This window comes from Eschrichtius robustus, chromosome X (assembly GCF_028021215.1).
Source record: "Eschrichtius robustus isolate mEscRob2 chromosome X, mEscRob2.pri, whole genome shotgun sequence".
Taxonomy (NCBI): Eukaryota; Metazoa; Chordata; class Mammalia; order Artiodactyla; family Eschrichtiidae; genus Eschrichtius; species Eschrichtius robustus.
Window position 1 is genome coordinate 96,338,971 of NC_090845.1, and position 16,811 is coordinate 96,355,781.

At 45.7% G+C, this 16,811-nt stretch overlaps 1 protein-coding gene across 1 annotated transcript in view; it reads right to left on the bottom strand.

The window, feature by feature from the left end:
* COL4A6 (collagen type IV alpha 6 chain) overlaps nucleotides 1-16,811 on the bottom strand; it is a 290,671-nt gene that overhangs the window by 60,151 nt on the left and 213,709 nt on the right. The window contains exons 4-6 of the mRNA XM_068532769.1: nucleotides 9,763-9,897; nucleotides 8,521-8,565; nucleotides 2,184-2,300 (exon numbers count right to left, since the gene is read on the bottom strand). Coding sequence (XP_068388870.1) covers nucleotides 2,184-2,300; nucleotides 8,521-8,565; nucleotides 9,763-9,897 — 297 coding nt within the window. The remainder of the gene's footprint in view (nucleotides 1-2,183; nucleotides 2,301-8,520; nucleotides 8,566-9,762; nucleotides 9,898-16,811) is intronic.

The window sequence follows — 16,811 nt, forward strand, 5'->3', positions numbered from 1 at the left end:
AGCTGCATGCCTGCTCCCCCAGCCTCCAAGCCAGAAGTCTGTAAAGGGATTAGAAAGTAGACTTTGAATCTATTCAGAGTACCAATCTGAACATCCACATATAATACACATGCCGTTTATAAGCCTATATAGCTCACCTGCTCCATATCTCACAGGTACACGTCACTGACAGGGACTAGGTCTAGGACAGAGGTTAGTGGACTTTTTCTGTAAAGAGCCAGATAGTAAATAATATAGGCTTTGTGGGCCATATCTGTGCTCTGTTTCATATTCTTCTGTTTTTCTTCACAATCTTTTAAAAATGGAAAAACAAGCCATGGGACAAGGGTCCTGTGGGCCGGTTTGCAGACGCCTGGTCTAAGATATAGCTACAAAACCATCTCCATCCTATGCTTCTACCATACAGCTTCAGTTTCTACACCTGTCTAAGAGGCTGGTGTGTCTCACTGTTAACATGGAAAACAGTTCAAAGTATGCCCAACCCATCCAGTCAGCCAGACTTTTTAATGTCTCAGTGGCAGATGCCGCCTAATATCTGCTAGATGTTGGCCTCCTGGGGAAAATCAATATCCCTATACCTAAGGGGAAGTTGGGATTAGTGTTGGGGGTAGGGCTAAGCTTTGGGGACTGAAGCGTTGATTGAATGATGGATTCCTGAGTTCAAGGTCCATAGGTATAATAAAAGTACAATGTGGTTCCAGAAGCACAAACCAGTTTCTTTCCTAACACTTCCTATTCCCCCTTATTCTCATGGCCACTACTTTCATCAAAGAAGATTCAAAGGATATCCATTCAGTATTCAGCAGGGTTAGTAAGGTTCAGCTTAGTAAAATACACACCCAAGTTCCTATTTAGGCTTAAGGGGAGGTTTAGGGACAGGATTAGGTTTTACCCTGGTCCTTTGGCTGTCAGGGGCTGTTTATTACCTCAAGATTTCTTTTCTCCCTCTTGGGGGCAGTGATTCCTTACTTTGCTGGATTTCCATTGTCTTAACACAGATGTGATTTGTTTTCCTCCCCTGTTGCCATGGCAGTGTTTGGAGGCCTTTGTGACTCAAACAGCTCATATTATGTTGGTAATACATCTTTCTCCCCCACTCCCTGCTGTATATTGGTTTGGTCCTTAGTTCTGAAGGTCCTTATGCCAATCTGGCGCTTGTGCTTTGTCCATCTCACCTTCTCACGTATGCACTCACACCCACAACTTGGTCACTGAAGGCAATGCTCTTCCAGTAAAACGCCAATTAATTCACGTAGCTATGGAATCTAACAGATAGTGCAATTTCTAGCTAAATGTATCACATCCGTACCCTTATTCTCTTAGATTATTTCAAATGAGGTTGAGAATGGGCTTGAAATGTGTTATTTTTCTCTTTCCAGCCACTCATAAAAGCAGCCTTGCAAGGGCATGGTATCTTTTAGAGACCTTTTAGATCTAAATATTTGAGCTCTATCTGGATGAATGGAATGAAATAAAAGTGATGACACCAAGATCCAATAGACGTCTTAACAATCCCAGAACTGAGGGTTGTGATGTGGGGAGTGGGTGGGAAGAGGGAAAACTACGTCAGTGTAGAGCAGGATTTCTCAACTATTTCTCACTATTGATACTTTGGGACAGATGATTCCTTGATGTTGTGACGGGGGGCTATCCTGTGCCAGTAGCACACCCCCAGTTATGAAGACCAAAAGTGTCAATAATAACTGTCAAATGTCCCCGGGGGTGAGGGGCGGGGCAAAATCACCGCTGGTTAAGAATCGCTAGTAGAGACCAAGCTTGCCAAGCCCTTTGGGTCACTGTTAGTGCTCCCATGATCCCATGTAAGCCTTCCAAGTACTGCATCTCCCAATATCGTCTAATGTGGGAAAATGTCAAATAGCCCAAGTGTGTACTTTGCTCTAAAATTTACTACAGTTTTTTCACAATCTTGCCAACTCTAAAAGCATCATTAAAAAAAACCAAACCCTAAGTAGTGTAGCATATGTGTACACTTCCCTGCAACTGGTGTTCTTCTTTAGACTTTTAATGTTGTGGTGCTGCAAGCACACACTCCTGCATTGGACAAGGGGCTGCAGTGGTTGCCCCTCGGCTACTTAACGAGCTCTCCAGAGAAGCAGAAGATAGGGCACACTTGGAGGCAAGCAAAGCCATTTGAAATAATGTACAAAGATCTGGCAGCATACGGGTGGTCCGAGAAGCCCGGGATAGCCATCAGGGCCTGGAAATCCAACAGCTCCTTGAGTTCCATTACAGCCATCCAGGCCAGGTGGGCCTCTGGGCCCTGGCTGTCCAGGGTGGCCCTGTTCAAAGAGAAAGAAGGGATCAAGTCAGTCACAGGACTCTCAGCTACTCTGACAAGCTCCACAGTGAGAGAAGTCAAGGATGCTGTCAAACTCTGGCTCCTTGTCCACTCCCTTTGCCCCATCACCTCTGTTGCCATCGCTGTTCATTATACTCAGGTGTGGGTGGCTGATGACAGCTCGGTGTTACCCCTCCCCAAAAGATCGATGCTTTAATAGGATCCAAGCTGAAACCAAAGGGATCAAACATGAAGAGATGGGCTACACGGGTTGCTGCAACTTCACCTTCCTTCAGTACAAAGATGTACTAAGATGGGGCTTAGCTGCCAGGCAGCTGGACTGCTACCAACAGGGAATCATGCCAGGCCTTGGAAATTCCTCAGAACAGACTGAAACCTGGGTAGCCTGGCACGGCTTTCTGTATGGGAAGCTCTGCATGGGAAATGAGGCTGGATTTTGGTCAAGAGCAGGAGTTTCCATAGCACCACCTCTCCTGAATGCTGCTTGGTCAAAAATAAACAAGTCAAGGAAGAACCACACTTTGAACCTTATTTTGTCATTATCTCACGTCATGCTATTGCTTCAGTCAGGGAACTGTATCTTCTCTTCTTCATACTCATTACTGAGGCAGTTGTTTTGCTGGGGAATCAGTAATCATTCACATACAGTTGGTGTCTGAATTCAATAATTCTGTGCTTCCTTGGTGCCTAGAATCTACCTCTTTGTAGGAAATATATCTTTTTCAATCTATCAAAAGCAGGTTGTGTGTTGGGTATGGAACAAAGAGATGACCTGAAAGACCAAAAATCTAGATGGGTCAATAAAAGGTAGACTCCCACCCTCCCATACACACTTTTAAAAGCCACATATACACACACACACACACACACACACACACACACACACACACACACACACACACATACACATATATATATACATGTATATACATATATTTTATTTGGCTTTAAAATATATATTTGGCCTTAAAATATATATACATGTATGTATAATATATATGTATATAATATATATGTGTATATATTTAATGATTTGAGGGAAACATGCCATGTGTTCAAAACTCAACTTTTCAAATTATTAGAGGAAACAACCTTTTGTCAAATGCTTATTGTTAAAATGCTCCATAGAATTCTGTTTCATTTTCTTTGCTATTATAGTTGTAGGAGATAGATGATCTGTTAGTGCAAGAGTATGAGTCTAGACTGCTGGACTCATGGAATGCAGAGTCCAGAGAAATGGTCAATAAACATATCTTTGCAATAAACCTGTTATAAGCTGTGCCTCTCCAGACTCAGGTGAGGAGTTTTAGTTGCACTGGGGAAACTGAGACAGCTTACTAGAGTCATCAACATTTTATTACCAAATGAGATGGCTATTCCTGTTTGCCCTGAAGATCTACACTCTACCTTCCCTAGATCTGCGCCTTGGGAGGCTGACCTTCACGGATGGTACTGTCTAGGCTCCCTTTCCCTCTGTCTTCCAGTTATATTTGGTCACTGGGAGGCACAAGCAGGAGACGGGAGAGCATGAGAGGGACGAGCACAGATTGTTTATTTCTCCCATGCCCTCCCTCCTTGGCTATATTTCTGGCAATGGCCACATTTCTCTATAATCTTAGCTCCCACTGGGCAACTGTTATTCCATGGTTCCAGGTCTTACAGGGTTCCAGTATTACCATTCCTCCTTTCCCCTTTGGGACTAGGGGTGGTAACAGCTTTGTGCTGGTTGCTTCACCCTGCACTGCTGTTTCCCTTAACCCTGCTTGCATCCTTTAAATAAACCCTTCACTTAACTCTATTTAGTCGACCCCTTCAGGTGGAGTGTCTATTTCTTCCTGGGATCCTAATCACCATTTTAAAATGTCCCGGCCAAGTTTGCTAGGGATTATCTCTCAACTGGGTAACAGAGATGAGTTAAGACAAGACAACAGGCTGGCTCAGTGCTAGGGATCTTCCTTAGTCCTGGGACCTTGGTTCTGCCCTTTCTGGGTAGAGATAATGACTTTACATATGTGTGTGCCAGCTCTCCAAGGGAATGCAGCTCTTTGAGGGAGAAAACCACGGTTCTATATAATCACAGGGGATTGAACACACAGAGTAGGTGGATCTGCTGTATTCCAGAAAAGCAATGTTCCTCAGAACCCAGAGTGCAAAGGAAAAGTTTCCATTTGGTGAGTGGTACGTGGTCACTTTGAAGATATAAACCTGGTGTGTTCATTTATGAGTCTCTAGGCGGGGAAATGTTTGAGATTGACTCCATGGGAAAAGCTAAACATAAATTGCAAAGGATAACTTGAAAACTTCTGCTTCCAACTTATTTGAACTGAAAACATTGGCTCAACCTACATTTCTTGTGGGTGCCAACAGCCCAACTCACAGCTGCGATATCGTTAAAAGCCACAGCCCTACCGCCCCTCGTCCACGTTGTTTTAATGTTGAATATCTTGATGACTGCTTGTTTGTTCACTCTCAACTGGTGGCCGTGCCCCTCAGTGCACAGACTTGGATGCTCTTGCTCATTCATGTGGAAAGTGTCTACCTGACAGCAAAAATGGAGTTCTGGGACCAAAACCAGTGACACAGATGTGAGCAGTCCGCCAATATTAAGAGGGGAATCCAGATTTGTGCAGTGATCCAGTTTAGTAAGATGTGTTTTGGGGAAGCTGTTGGTTTTAGCCAAATGGCTTAATAAAGTGCTGCTGAAAGTTGGGCAAAATAATTACTCTGACTGGGCCGAGGGTATCTGTGTTTTCCTCTGTCTGAGGGAGTCTTGCCAGTCTGAGAACTGCTGCTTCTATAGGCACTAGAGGTTGGAGTCAGTCCCCCCAATATTTCTGGAGTTCCTACTCTATGCTGAATTTAGCCCTGGGGTCTCTGAGGCCTCTGAGGGGAGCAGAAGACAGACTCTGTGCTTTCAAGGAGCTAGATAAGGCTATCATACAAGACAGTCAATAAATACCATGCACCATATGTAATAAGGAGCTAGAGTGTGTGGGACAGACACCAAAGACTCCTGGAAGAATAGAGATGGAAAGGAGACGTAAGCTGTCAACAGGAGGTGCTCATTAATACATCATGAATAGCTGGAAGAGAGGGAGGGAACAGGGGATAATAATTTCCTAGAGTAAGTGAGGCTTGGAGCCTGAAGCTAAAGCGATTGAAAGTCAAAAGAAAAAATGTACAACCTTAGGTCAAGGGAAGGGCCAAGCGAAGGGCCAAGGGAGTGGGGACTTCTACTGGGAGCAGCGCACTCATTTGGAGGAATCTGGACAGCTGCGACTCATTCTCCCAAGCAACGAAGCCCTCAAAGAGAAGTGGTCAATTTCTAGAAGCCCTCTGGCTCTGTTGGCCACAAGTTGGAGGCAGAAGTGTCCAGCTGGACTCTGGGGTGGGTTCCAGCTCAGAACCGGAATCAGCCTCTGCTTCACAGGATTCATTTCCTTCCAGCCCCCATTAAAAAGAGACTACAGGAGGAACGGTATAGTACTGTTGCAAGCTTCATATCCTCCACTCATCTCTGGTGAAGCCAGCTCCGCAGGATGAATGGAAGAGGTGGCCTCCAGTTTGCTAGTTTCCCTCACCCATTGGTTCCCACAAGATACACATTCTGAGTGGAGACTCTGGATGACGTGGTCATAGAACACAGCCATGAGAAAACGCCAGGGGATGGCGTAAAAGGGTGGCCAACCCCATCCACTTATTTCCCCACTGGCCCCTTCCTGGGCATTTTGCAGACTCTGCAGTTGAATAACAGGCAGAAATACGATGGCCGATTTGTTGATACGTATAACAAATACAAGGTAAGTGAGCCTTCTATTCTCCAAATCCACAAATGTATACGAGATCTGGGGATAAAGTGAATCAGATGATAATACCTTTGAGGGCAGAGCCATATGCCTTTTTTGTATTCCCATAGTAGAGTGCTAGCACATAGCGGGTACTCAAGAAATACCTATAGATTGGCACAAAGAAATTCGAACCCCCTTAGCTGATACTAGATGATTATGTAGTGTAACACAAGAAGCTGTTAAGTCAAGAGTTTACCAAACTGCTTTGATATGATTCAAAAGAACCCCTTAGAGGTTGTTTGAAAGATAAAGGCATGCTGTAGGACTTCCCTCAAATGGAGGAGCTCCATTTTTTCCTGTTCTATATGTGCTGAGCTTCTACACAAGAGTTGGTTCTTCTCTTAAGGTTGAAAACCACTGCTAGAGGCAAACACAGTCCAGGCTAAAGATTAAATATATAGAGAAGTGCTGAAGGATATAACTAAAAAGTGATAGCAGTAAGTTCCAAATACTGTATCTTAAAGGCTGGAGAAATGTTACCATGCAATCTCCAGTGGCAGGATAAGTAGGGATATTGGGTGAAAATGGAGAAACTAAGGGATTGGGCTGGATGGAATGGGAAAAGGAGATGTCTGCAAGCTCCAGACTCCCCACTTATCTCCAGCAAAGCCAGTTCCTCAGGATGAAGGGAAGAGGCTGTCTCCAAGTGACCTTAGGAGTAGCCACTTTGTAAAAGCCATCAACAAAGCAAAAAGACAACCTAATGAATGGGAGAAGATATTTGCAAATGATATGACTGATAAGGGGTTAATATCCAACATATATAAACAGCTCATACAACTCAATATCAAAAAAACAAACAACCCAATTAAAAAATGGGTAGAAGAACTAAATAGACATTTTTCCAAAGAAGAAATGCAGGTGGCCAACAGGCACATGAAAAAATGCTCAACATCACTAATCATCAGGAGATGCAAATCAAAACCACAATGAGGTATGACCTCACATCTATCAGAATGGCTATCCTCAAAAAGAACACAAATAACAAATGTTGACGAGGATGTAGAGAAAAGGGAACCCTCCTACACTGTTGGTGGGAATGTAAATTGGTGCAGCCACTGTGGAAAACGGTATGGAGGTTTCTCAAAAAAATAAAAATAGAACTATCATATGACCCAGCAATTCCACTCCTGGGTATATATCCGAAAAAAACAAAAACACGAATTCAAAAAGTTACATGCACCCCCCCCAATGTTCATAGCAGCATTATTTACAATTGCCAAGATATGGAAGCAACCTAAGTGTCCATCAACAGATGAATGGATAAAGAAGATGCGGTATATATATACCACAATGGAATACCACTCAGCCATAAAAAAGACCGAAATTTTGCCATTTAAAGCAACATGGATGGACTTGGAGGGTGTTATGCTAAGTGAAATAAGTCAGACAGAGAAAGACAAATACTGTACGATGTCAATTATATGTGGAATCTAAAAAATACAACAAACTAGTGAATATGACAAAAAAGAAGCAGACTCACAGATATAGAGAACAAACTAGTGGCTACCGGTGGGGGAAGGGAGGGGCACTATAGGGGATGGGGGAGTGGGAGGTACAAACTATTGGGTGTAAGACAGGCTCAAGGATGTATTGTACAACACAGGGAATATAGTCAATGTGCTGTAATAACTGTAAATAGAAAGCAACCTTTAAAAATTGTATTTAAGAGTCAAAAAAAAAAAAACAACTAAAGGGAAATTCACTCTGAAATAAGGCTGAAGAGAAGAAATTATTGAAATTAAGTGTATTAAGGTATCACTAAGTATTTTTCTATCTAATTTCATGTACCCTCTTAATTTTCTTATAATGAGGATGTATGTGCTCTAATGTGGCACTGTCTTCACACCAGTCCCGCATCCCCAATGAAAGCTCCCCTCAAGCCATAAGACCTAACTCATTCTGTCTAAGATACTGATGGTCTTTTATGCCTGTACATGTCTCTGCATCCCCCAACCACATGGTTTAGGTCTGCCCGTAACTGAATCCCAAGGAAACTGCGGGTGAGCACTGCCCTTTAAGCCTTACCACGCACATCTCAACACTTGACCCTGAGCATGTGTGCCTGAGACAGGGTGTTGTTAAGGCCAAATTGCTTGAGCTATGAGGCAGAACCTAGAGGTTGTATTAAAAATGCCTCTATGCAATGGATAAACAACAAGGTCCTACTGTATAGCACAGGGAACTATATTCAGTATCCTGTGATAAACCATCATGGAAAAGAATATGAAAAAAATGTATATATATGTATAACTGAATCACTTTGCTGTACACCAGAAACTAACAGAACGTTGTAAATCAACTGCACTTCATTAAAATAAATTTCAAAAATGCTTCTATGAACACACTCACCGGAATCCCATTGATGCCAAGAAAGCCAGGAACTCCCATGGGACCCTAAAAAAAGGAGTAGGGAGAGGAATGTAAGAGATGCTATAACTGATCTCCATTAGATGAAGTGGGTTTGTTCATGTGATTCATGACCTAAGTCGTTAAGAAGTATTTTGTACCTCCCTCCCCACATTGCATCGCCTTGCTCCCTATTCCACTTCCAAGCAATCACTAGCCTCTATCTAAAGTCTCGGACAGTTCTTGTCTTAGACAATGTGGTGTAAGACCTAAAAATAAGGCTCAATATTACATGCTGCTGTGACATCTGGGAAAACTGGGAGGGCCTCAAATGGCCTAAGCAAAAGTTCCCTTCTCCACTCTGCTTCTGAAGATAAGGTCTCTTGGGCAAACGACCTTTCTTATTAAATAGACCAGGTGCAGTTCCTGCTTATTCCTGAGTAGTGGGTTTCCGTCCTCTGCTGGCCCACTGAATTATTCAAACAAGCCAGTCATATCCTCCCTCGAGAATCAAGGGGCACTCACCCTGTTGACATGACAAAAGTCTGCTTCTCACAGCCCCTTCTGGCTCATTCTGTTCCACAGCGCAAGCCCTGTGTGGCCCTGCATGGGGTGTGGTGTCCTCCTCCCCTGTGCTGTGAGTGTATGTGACTAATAAACCTGTTGTTGATCTCTTCTGTCCAGTGTCAGGTGTCATGTCTTTGGCCATCCCCAGGACCCTAGAGTAGGAATCCCTCCCTCACCAATGGGGTGAATAGGAGGTGATTAAGATCGGCAGATAACATAAACTGAACTGCTAACCTCAGTCAGCCAGTCAGCCATGTCACCATGACATGACCAATCTTCCTTGCATCTCTTTCCCTATATTTGTGGCCCAGCTGGTTTCCAAGCATTCTGACCCCTTGCATCCCGTTCCCCTTGCTTGGATTCCCTTGCTGCCCTGTTGATTGGCCTTCTGACCCATGCCCAGTTCAAATCCACATGACTTCCCACCACGGTCAGCCCACTTGTCTAGCAAATAGCTTATACATGCACTTTCTGACTTGCTGGCTATGGGAATCTCTCCAAAAATGGGCTGTAGCAGCACAACACCCAGCCTGTCTCTTATTAAAGTATGTAGCCTGGCACCAAGGTATTTGGGATTAGTATTCTTTCCATAAATAAACAGAACTGAGATTTAGAACCTTTTACCTTCACACTCACAGCCCATGAGTCAAAGGAAAAATCAAGCTTTGGTGTTCTTACCTTATCTCCTTTTGGTCCATACGGTCCCAGAGGTCCTGGGGAGCCCCTTTCTCCTTTCAACCCTGATAAACCACTAGGGCCAGGAAATCCTTGAGGACCCACTGGACCTTGAATTCCAATTGGTCCTGGTCGCCCCTAAGATGGACAGAAGGAGTACGATTAGGCAACAGAGGACTTACCATCCCCGCTTCCCATTTTCCCATGCACAAAGAACACTGTCGTCACTTCACTAAATAATTTTGGCTTAGAGACCTCTGAAGCATGCCAAAGTTCCAGACACGGATCAGAACAGGCTATTTTAGGGGCTGCTAAGCTTATTTGGATAGAACATATTTTATAAGCACATTTAATAAGATTCATGTGCACCAAGATCCTTCAACTTTGTACTTCTTAGGAGATTAGTTATTCAGGCTGGATAATATTGTCCTCTTCCTAGTTAATGCTAGGCCATCCGTCAGGTTGTCCAAAGAGTGAAAGAGCAGAACTCTGGAGAGCATCAGGACGTTTTCGAACCCATGTCCAAATGGCCAACTGCATGCTTGCAGTGAAGTCCGGAAATGGCTGTGCCTGGAGAACACTGCCTCAGTGGGCCAGAGAGAGGAGAACCCAGAAACCCACGGTTGACCAACCAACCTGTCAGCTTATCTTTGACGGCAGTTCCCAGAACCCCAGCACTACAGCTAGAAACAGACACTCACAGCGAACACACACACGCATTATTTATTTGCTCCCTCTCTATGTCTCTCTTCTCCCCTTTACTCCTCCCCGCCCCCGCGCTCCCCGCCATCTGTACAGTGTTGAATGTGTAAAATCCAAGAAGCCTGAGAATATCCATTAAGTATCAATTATGATAGCAAGAGGGAGCAGCCTGAGGATTTTGAATGCCCTGGTGATAAAGTGTCTGTAACAATTAAGTCTGAGAGTTCAGGCTGACATTTTCAAGCTGACCGAGATAGAGAATTAACCCCAGTGGGTGCAACAGAGGCCGGCTAGTCTGTTTAGAACAAATCCCAGTAGGGACTGAATTTTCTTGGCAGAAAAATGAAAACCATTAGTAATGTGCATTAACTCTCAGAGAACACAACACCATATCAGGTAGAAAGCCTATTTTCATAAACACTTCCATCTCTGCCCCTTAGCCCCTTTTACCGACTGTCCGCAATTTCCTACAAACCTGTGCAAAACTCTGAGAAAAGTCCATTAAACATGCCCTTTAATATTCACCTTCAAGATTTACTTTTGAAAGGGCTGAGAAGAGGACAGATGCTTTATGCAGTGGTTAGAGTCACGTACTGGAGACGCAAGTGGCTGCCAGTTATGCGGGGCCTTTGGACTAAAATTTCCACTGTCAATCAGGCCCACGAAGACCTGGGACTCTTGCAAAGAAGTAAAAGATGCTCTTCCCAAGGAGATGCAATTCTCTGCGGGTGCCACCCACCAATCAAACTTTCCGGACCCCTAACGCGCAACCTACAGAGGGTGCTAGGCTGCAGAATGCTTAACAGGCTTATTTCTGGGAATGATGGGGTGGGAGGTTAACTTTTACTTTTTATGCTCTTACCTCCTGTTGGTTGGACTTCTGTTTACAATGATTCTCTTATTTATTACTCTTCTAAATGTTCGCTGTGGGGCTTCCCTGGTGGCGCAGTGGTTGAGAATCTGCCTGCCAATGCAGGGGACACGGGTTCGAGCCCTGGTCTGGGAAGATCCCACATGCCGTGGAGCAACTGGGCCCGTGAGCCACAACTACTGAGCCTGCGCGTCTGGAGCTCGTGCTCCGCAACAAGAGAGGCCACGATAGTGAGAGGCCCGCACGCCGCGATGAAGAGTGGCCCCCGCTTGCCGCAACTAGAGAAAGCCCTCGCACAGAAACGAAGACCCAACACAGCCAAAAATAAACAAATAAAAATAAATGTTCACTGTATATACACACACACACAACTAAAAAGTAAAAGAACAACACTTAAAAAAATAGTGCTGGGTTGTGGTTGAGGATTAACAAAGAAGTCTAAAATGTGGGCCTAGCTTTCAAGACTAATGTACACAAAACCATTGCAAACAGTTCAAGTCCGGAATGGAGCAGAAGTGCTGCGGGAACACAAAGGCAGGGCTGGCCGTGGAGGGTTTGCGGAATGCTTACATTCTGTCCACGGCTCAGGGGAGTCACGGGCCACACGGGAAAGGCTGAGTGGGCCCCAGCTGAAGTAGGCCTGGAAAGCAAGGCAGGGAAGTTGAAGACTTGATGTGGCAGGAAATAGGGAACCCTTAGAGGTTTAGGGACACAGGAGGGATGGGAGGAAGGCAGTGTTCAGGGCTGAAACTCATCAACAAGTGTTCAGGAGAACCCGCGCATGCGCGCGCGCGCGTGTGTGTGTGTGTGTGTGTGTGTGTGTGTGAGCATGAGGCCAGGGCAGCCTGCCTGAGGCTGGAACAAGGGAGACAGAGAAGAACCAGCTGTTGGGGGAGGAAAGGACTGGTTGGTGGGAGGATGAGAGGCACGATAGGTTTGCCGAGACCATGTTATTACCAGCAAAGGAGATGCAGTCAGGGCACTGAATGCTTGACCGAAATCTGAGCCCTGCCCAAAGCTTTCACGCATCAAGGGAGGGGAGGTGAGAGCATGATAAACCATTGAACAGCTACTGAGAGGGCAGACTGTGGCGTGGCCCAGTTCCCATCTTGCTCACATCACTAGAGCCCGAGCAGCGCTTGGTGTGGGCATATGGGCTGGCACACTCCAGCCCTGGTCTCTTGCCTTTGTGAGTGCACACTCAGCAAGAATAAGCAAAGAGACATAGGAGTGAGGCAATTCTCGGGCTGGATTTAACAGGAAATCTGATTCCATCCAGAAAAGGCAGGCTTCCATGGCCCGCTCCCTTTCTCTTGGCTGGGAGGGCAGGCTGAATTTACCATAGGCACACACATGACTCCTCCATTCCAGTCAGAGAGCTTAAAGTGAGTCTCTGAAAGAGCTCATGGATTCTTTGAATTCGAATTCTTTTTCCAAAGGGGCATTTGAAATGGTACCCCTTGGAGGAAGGTGTACTTCTGGGCTGGTCCCGGCTAGAAACCTCTCAGACGGAAGCAGGGCCTGCGGGATGTCTTAAGGCCTCTGAGGTGCTGCTGGCCCAGAACTTCCTCTTTAGTGTGGTGCCAGGCCCTTCTGGAGCCTGCAGTCCTAGGATACGAGACAAGGAGGCTTCCTATCCACTGAGGTCCTGTCTTTCATACAGTGGCACAGAGCACCATGAACAGACGAAGATGGCAAAGAAAAAATTTGAGAGAGACATTTCTTTCTTGGGCTGTTCTGTCAGCCATCTCTAGCTATGCTTACTCTGTGCGTATAGCTGTATGATCTTTTCCCTCGTCTCCAATGCATAGGCTTTCTGTCACCATGCCCAGTGTACTGCTGACGCTTAATACTAAATCAATGATGAAGTGCTTTTTTTGGTTTGTTCGCTTGTTTTCCTCCGAAGAAGCCATCGGTGGCACTTTTCACAATGGCCAGCAGAGGGCAGTGTGAGAACATAGCGGCTACGGATAAGCAGGTGGGTGGGTGGGCCTCTCCCTCTCTCCCACTACAGAGAAAAGGAAATCAAACCAGTGTCAGAGAAGTCACGGAATGTTGGAGCAAGAAGGGCCCTTAGGGACCGTTCCATCCAGGCTCTATTTTATACACAGGGGGAAAAAGGAGGCAGAGAGAATGGGAAGGACTTGTTTAGGTCACGTAGCTAGTGAGGAACAGCGTGGGACTCAAACTAGACCACCCGTTGCCAGTGTGTGGCTCTCTCCCTGTTTGCCAGTGGCAGATGTCCTGGGGGGTCCTTGAGGCTGCCCCCCCTCACCCCAGACCCGCCCCTGGGACTGTCCCCATCAGTAGGCTGCAGTAGCCAGATGCTCACACATCATTTCTCTCTTCCTAACTGATCATTTCACAGAACCAATCTGAAACATCATCACTGTTTGGACCGCTAGCAGAATTTCAATGCGCTTGGACCAATGCCCTGCCCTGATACATGTCATTTATTTTGGCAAATAGACCCAGGCAGGGCAGAAGGGACTCCTCCAAGTCTTTCCAACAAGCTCTCCTGCCTCCATCTGCTCGGTATCTTAAATATGCACATCAGGGTCTAATTCTCAAGAGAGTGAGCTGGGACTTGAGCCTAAGGCCCAGGCTGGCTGCCTCCTGCTGACCACAGTGGGTTGAGGTCAGCATGTAGTGGGTTTTTTTTAGATAATGCTTGGGACAACATTGGCTTTTTATATATATATATATATATATATATATATATATATATATATATATATATATATATATATTTATTTATTTATTTATTTATTTTGGCTGCGTTGGGTCTTCATTGCTGCGCGCAAGCTTTCTCTAGTTGCGGCAAGTGGGGGCTACTCTTCATTGCGATGCGCGGGCTTCTCACCGTGGTGGCTTCTCTTGTTGCGCAGCATGGGCTCTAGGTGCGCAGGCTTCAGTAGTTGCCGCACGCGGGCTCAGTAGTTGTGGCTCGCGGGCTCTAGAGCACAGGCTCAGTAGTTGTGGCGCACGGGCTCAGTTGCTCCGCGGCATGTGGGATCTTCCTGGACCAGGGCTCGAACCCGTGTCCCCTGCATTGGCAGGTGGATTCTTAACCACTGCGCCACCAGGGAAGTCCCCAGTGTGTAGTTTAATTTCACCTTCGATCAGACCACACCCGAGCCCCAGCCCCAGATAACTGGGGTAGCTGACCCAGAAATGGGCCGGCATATAAAGTAGTATACATATGCAGAAATAGCATCTAAGAACCTTAACAGCACATGCCTCCAACCAAGTAGAACTATGAAACTAAGGGGGGAATGACTTTTCATTACAAAGCCCATTTCTGCCTTTTTATCCCTCCCTAAAGGTTCCAGTGTCCTTCTCCCATAAAATTAAAATTTGTTCTTAAGGAAGAATCTGAAATTCATTCCCACTGAGGCATAAATGACTGACAACAACTTAGCGCTTTACTTCTCCCCAGGGGACCTGTATTTTAATGGAGAGCAAAGTGTTAAGCTAGGGGATGCAAATGATATTTATGAAGCACAGAAGGGAAAAGCGGTGTGCACAGGCTTTCTTAAGGATCTGGCTATACTGCAGGAGGTGGTGGAGTGCTGTTAGGTGGTATCATGGTGCAGGCTCTGGAGTAGGACAGACCTGGAGTCAGATCTTAGTGCCATTTAATAGCTATGTGACCTTGGGCAAGTGACTTAACCACTCTGAGATTCTAAGGGCTCCAAGAAATAATAGCTCTAGTGTAGGGTTATTGGGAGCATTTGAGTCAGTGAATGTAACACACCTGGTAGATAGCATGAACGTATCTGTTTCCTCTCTTCTTTAAGGCATGTTTATGGTAAAATGGAGAAGTTATAATTGGGTACTTAATGCTCCTTCTCTTAAGTATAAGTGGGCAATGCACAGACAACATTGTGAAACTCTCTTTGGGGCAGAGATGTGTGCCCAGGAATGAATGGGCACTCCGCATCTGGGAGAGTATTTCCCCTCTTAGCACTGATGTCCTGGATCTCTTGGGCACTCAGCTCTTCAGGGTGTGCTCATTCTCCTCAAAGGGACCTCATTTACAAGCTAATGACTCCCCAGTCTGAACCTCCAGACCAGATTCCTCTTCTCAGTGTGCCAGATCCTTATAGCCAATGGCTTACCAGACCTCTCCACCTGGATATTCCAACTCAAACTCAACAAGACTAAAGCCGAACCCATCATCTCTTCCCCAGCCTCATTCCCCAAACCAGATCCTTCCTCCTGAGTTAATGGAACTAACTCTGTAAATAGCAGTCCATCTACAGAGCTGATAAAGCCAGAAACCCAAGGGTCCTCCATGGCCTCTCTCTTTCCCTCATCTTCTACATCCAATTCACCAGCAAGGACTGTCAATTCCACCTTGAAAATATAACTGAAAACTGTCCATTTTTCTCTGCCTCCATGGCCTTAGTTTAGGACTTCCTCGTCTCTCCCCTAGAGTGTTGCCACAGCCTCCCAATTGGTCTGCCATTCTCCAGTCTAGCTTTAGTCTCTCCCAGCATCCTGCCTCAGGGCCTTTGTACATGCCTTTGTTCTCCTGGCTAGCTCCTATTTATCATTCAGGCTCCAACCAAGATATCAGCTCTTCCAGGGAAACTTTCATGATTACCCCCCTGCACAGAATGGGCTTGATTGCCTATTTGTGTTCATACCCCCCCCCCCACCAAGAGATTGAACTCCTTGAAGACAGGACCTGTGTCTTACTTCCCACTGAATCACTTGTGCTAACTACAGTGCCTCATACACAGTGGGTGCTCAGTAAATGTTTGCTGAATGGAGAAATGAATGAATGAATACACACACCAAGAAGCCAGAGGGCCAGGTGTATCAATATCTTCTTTGGAAGTCTGGATGGCTGCACTAGAGTACGAGCAAGAAACATCTGACCACGGAACAACAGAAAAGAGAGCTGCACCAGACTTAGGCAATCATCCAGTTCAGGGTGGAGAAGCTGAAGCCCAGAAAGGGAAAGGGACTAACTCAAGTTCATACAGTATCACCTCTGGACACATCACAAGTGGAAGGGGGTGGATGGGGCAGCAAGACCAGAGACGGGGAACCCAGTGAGGAGGTTGTGATCTCTGGGAGAGAAATAATGGTGACCTGAACTAGGTTCATGGCAGTGAAGACAGGGACAAGATGGATTTAAGAGATATTTCAGAGGCTAAAAATGATAGAACTTGATGCTAGATTGGAATTGGTGGGTAAGACAGGGAGGTGTGAAGGAGGACTCCCAAGTCTCTTGATTGGGCGACCGAGTGGATCTCTTCACTGACATGAGGAAGCTTAGGGGAGGAAGATGAGGAGTTCACCTCTGGAGAGGTGGGGATTAAGATACCTTCGGACCATCTTGGGAGATGTTCAGCACCTGTTTCTGTCACTAGACTGGAAAGTCTGAGAGGGCAGGGAGCTCAATTGACTTCGTTTGCCCTGGTATCTCTGAGAGATGCAGTGTCTGGTGTGCAGTAGACTCTCAAAA